At 34.6% G+C, this 2,518-nt stretch overlaps 1 protein-coding gene across 1 annotated transcript; it reads right to left on the bottom strand.

Annotated features, from left to right (window-relative positions):
* Positions 1-519: 519 nt before the first annotated feature.
* LOC100632815 (uncharacterized) lies at positions 520-2,279 on the bottom strand (the record flags this gene model as incomplete). The annotated part of the gene is made up of 6 exons (XM_020006712.1): positions 520-802; positions 886-1,026; positions 1,094-1,219; positions 1,820-1,894; positions 1,951-2,097; positions 2,146-2,279. Coding segments are annotated over 6 exons (710 nt in total), but the record flags the coding sequence as incomplete, so codon positions are not given.
* Between the last annotated feature and the right edge of the window lie 239 nt (positions 2,280-2,518).

Raw genomic sequence — 2,518 nt, forward strand, 5'->3', positions numbered from 1 at the left:
ATAATGAATAAGTACTTCATACTATTAACAGTGACTGAGTGAAGGTCCATATCCAATCAGGAATGATAGTAACAGTGTAGCTTGTATCAGTAAGAGGTAGTCCAGTGATAGCAATAATTAGTATCATTAGTAATACATGTATTCTTGTATTATAATACTGTTTGATGTATTGTATGTACAGTAATAATGTAATACGGAATATGAAGTGTTATTTTACCATTATACTGTAATAGCATCATTTGATAATCTGATCCCAACTAATATTAACAACTTGAGCTGGTACTATAAGAAATACAATGAGTGTGTGTGTGTATAGTACTTACCATTCCATATATACTGTATTAATGATGAAGGAGCTGGTCCTTCTCTTCCAATAGTATCAATAGGAATAATAGTAAATGAACAAATTGTATCAACTTCAAGATCATCAATAGTTATATATTAGGATTGTTCCCAGTAAAATTGTATTGAGTAGATGAACCATTGATATTGCTGTCGTTAACAAGAACTTTATAATACTTTATACATTGTTGGTTCTGTTGATTAGAATGAACTAAAAATTACAAAAGAATATACACTATATACCCATGACATTATAATGAAAGACAGAGAGAGAGAATACAAGATAGAGTTAATCGTTTCACAATACATTTTACTAAAGTATGTCCATTCTATACTACTGGAGACAGGGAGGATTGATGTCTTTGTGTTGGTTTCAAGGTTTTGGTTTTGGTGGTATTGAAGGAGGAATATCCAGACCACCTAACCTATCCATGATCAGCTCTTGAGTAGTGAACTTCCTCTGGAGGAGAGGGGGAAAGAGAGGGAGGGGGGAGAGAGATAAAGGGGTTGTTACTCCATACAGTATAATGTGTATTGGCTTACATTTCCATTGACTGCTGCATGGACTACTCTTTCCTCAGTGGGTGGTTTATTCTTTGGTGTTCTCTTACCACCTGCTATTAATAAATCAGCATACAATACTTTATGAGGAGCAGCTGGAGGAGGAATGGGAGGAGGAACAGTCTAGGAGGAGAGAGAGAGGGAGAGGATGTATAAGATACCATTACATGTACATGTACATTATCATTACTTTGTTGTTAACTGATGCATATACCACTGGTTGTTCTTGTGTTGGTGCTGCCTGTGGTCTCTTCCCTTTAGCAGCAATAGCCAGATCAGCATACACTGGCTTATGAGCTGATTCATCAACTAACACCTATTGAATATAACAACATGAACCTTAATTACTAATGTACATACCTTATGTACTAATATACCTTATACTAATGTACATACCTATACTAATGCATTTACATGTACTTATGGTATGTGTGTATTAGATACTATAAGGTGGTACATCAGATTACATAAGGATAAGTTCACCTTATTACATTAAAAGCTAAAAGGATGTACTCAATTCACCCATTACCCTCTTCCCTTCCTTTTTATGATACAATACATTACGTACATGTAGTTCATTAAACCCAATACATTATATACATGTAGTTCATTAAACCCGATACATTATGTACATGTAGTTCCTTAAACCCAATACATTATGTACATGTAGTTCATTAAACCCAATACATTATGTACATGTAGTTCATTAAACCCAATACATTATGTACATGTAGTTCATTGAACCCAATACATTATGTACATGTAGTTCATTGAACCCAATACATTATGTACATGTAGTTCATTGAACCCAATACATTATGTACATGTAGTTCATTGAACCCAATACATTATGTACATGTAGTTCATTAAACCAAATACATTATGTCAAGAGTGGATTATGTACATGTATCCATACCTGGTTGTTGGTGTTTTTATTAATGGTTGAATATAGTCCAGTAGCACCAGTAGACAGACCCTGTTGACCCTTATTCTATTAATAATACATTATATGATCATTTTTAAAAGACTCTCTCATTAATCACTCACCTCTCCCTCTCTCTTCAATACAGAGTATTCCTGTACTCCCTCAGGATTATAGGCAGGAGGGACAGGAGGAGGAGTATCATCGTCTTGATTGAGTGTTGAATAAAGTGGACCAGCTCCTTGTTGTTGTTGTTGTTGTTTATTCCTCTTCTATTATACATTATTGTTATTGTATGTCTGGTATTTTGTTTATTATACCTCTCCCTCTCTCCTCAGTTCAGAGTATTCTTGTACTCCATTAGGATTATAGGCTGGTACTGGTGGGGGAGTATCATCATCATCATCACTAGCTCTAAGAACACTGTACTCACCTAGTGTATATTGTATTAATACTGATCACTATAAAACCTTTGCTTAAGCACATTGCTTATCATGTCCTCTTGTCTATCATGTGCTAGTTCATTGTATCTTACAGTAAAACATATGATTACCCTGTGTAGGCTGTCGTCAGCTTATTGTGTGGTACATGTATACACATATGGTTCATGTCATGACAGGTAGAGGAAGGTTAATGTTATTCTTGCTAATGTACACTAAATGATGACTGGATGTAAGTATTTGTAATAATAAT

Source organism: Amphimedon queenslandica, unplaced genomic scaffold, assembly GCF_000090795.2.
Source record: "Amphimedon queenslandica unplaced genomic scaffold, v1.1 AMPQUscaffold_9382_Cont18602, whole genome shotgun sequence".
Lineage (NCBI taxonomy): Eukaryota > Metazoa > Porifera > Demospongiae > Haplosclerida > Niphatidae > Amphimedon > Amphimedon queenslandica.